Genomic DNA, 1,554 nt, shown 5'->3' on the forward strand with positions numbered 1-1,554 from the left:
GAACAAAATATCAAAATTTTAAGCAAAGGCAAGATGCAATCCTGCATTTGCACGTCCTTGCCTCATTTACCTTGCCCCCCGGCCCTGTCTCTGCCCTCATGGAGCCTAAATTCTGGTGGAATTAGCAAGCATGATCCTTTCCCTATGGGGAAGGAATAAAGTTCAGAGGTCCGGGAGGTGACACTTGAGCCGAGCCCTGTGGAGTAAAAAGGGTCTAGCAGTGGTGGAAGTGGGGAAGAGTGTGGCAGGCAGAGGGTATTTATTGCAAGTGCAGAGGCCCTGAGGTGGGATCGGTTGGATTAGGCGCAGAAAGGGTAATAGACGTTTCTCCTTTGGCCAAGCTTCTTGAAATAGAACTGAAAATTGTTGAGTCCCTTAGTAAGATGTCCTTAATAGCCCTCCAGAGAAACATAGATTAACCATACGCTCTCACCAGCAATTTACAAAAGTGCCTGTCTCATCACAGCCATGCTAGCAATGGATATTAATATTTTAAAGATATCTTTGCTAATGGGATCCTGTGTCTGCGTGTTGACTGTTGGAACCACAGCATCTCAGGCTACAGGGGTGTCCCTGATTCACATTTGGGGACTTGGTCAGTTACTGTGGACTGATTGGGGCCCACTAACTCAAGCATGTCCTGGCTGCCTTCCCTGACCCCACCTCTGCTTCCAGTTAAATATGACCCTCCTCTGGGAGATATCAAGGTGTCCGGGGCAGCAGGGAAGCTGCTCATGGAGTGGAAGACCCCAACCCACCAGGACGGCGCTGAGGTGCAGTTCCGACATCGGACATCTGGCAGTCCTTGGAAGTTGGTGAGTTTATTCCCTGGCTCATGGTAGGCACGGACCCTTCCCCAGCACATGCTCACACGTCAAATCATTCTCCCCCTCTCTGCATTGTCGTTCTGACGTCCACTCTTGTTCCCGCCCCACCCCTGGGGGACTCTGATACCTGGATCTGACCATGGCCTCTCCTGCTCACCAACCCTCCAGTACTCCCCATTGCCCTTAGGAGCTCATGCTCATTCTCAGCGAGGCTAAGCTGGCCCCGGCCACCTCACCTGTCTCATGTGTCCTCTGAGCCTCTCCTGAATGGCCGTCAGGCTCGCCCACACTCTTGATTTCTACCCTTCTTGCTAGGAGCTCTCATGGTGTGGTGGATAACGCATTTGGCTGCTAACCAGAAGGTCAGCAGTTTAAACCCACCAGCTGGTCTGTGCAAGAAAAATGAGGCAATCTACCTCCATAAAGATTTACAGCCTTAGAAACCTAGTGGGGTCACTATGAGGTGGAATCGACTCAATAGCAATGGGTTTATTTTTTCGGTTATGTCTTTATCCATGTTGTTCCCTCCCCAAAAAAGGTTTCCTCTCCACCTCAGGCCACCCAGTGCTAGGGCCACCTTTTCCAGGAAGCTGCCCTTACACGCATTCATTCATTCATTCTTCCTCTACTCTCTCACTTCCTGCTGTGTAGGATTTTGTTTTAAAATAAGAAATCCTCAGGTTTGACATGCATAAAGTCATTCAGTTTATTATAAGATAATCACAGC

General features: G+C 49.5%; 1 protein-coding gene across 1 annotated transcript in view; it reads left to right on the plus strand.

The window, feature by feature from the left end:
• The window catches only part of LOC103213432 (interleukin-12 receptor subunit beta-1-like), a 9,192-nt gene extending 8,109 nt beyond the window's left edge, over positions 1 to 1,083 (plus strand). Inside the window, exons 5-6 of the mRNA XM_007959217.1 lie at positions 676 to 815; positions 1,015 to 1,083. Coding sequence (XP_007957408.1) covers positions 676 to 815; positions 1,015 to 1,083 — 209 coding nt within the window. The remainder of the gene's footprint in view (positions 1 to 675; positions 816 to 1,014) is intronic.
• The last annotated feature ends 471 nt before the right edge of the window (positions 1,084 to 1,554 follow it).

This window comes from Orycteropus afer, unplaced genomic scaffold, assembly GCF_000298275.1.
Source record: "Orycteropus afer afer isolate SDZICR_OR568_19922 unplaced genomic scaffold, OryAfe1.0 scaffold02180, whole genome shotgun sequence".
In the NCBI taxonomy this organism is placed as follows: domain Eukaryota; kingdom Metazoa; phylum Chordata; class Mammalia; order Tubulidentata; family Orycteropodidae; genus Orycteropus; species Orycteropus afer.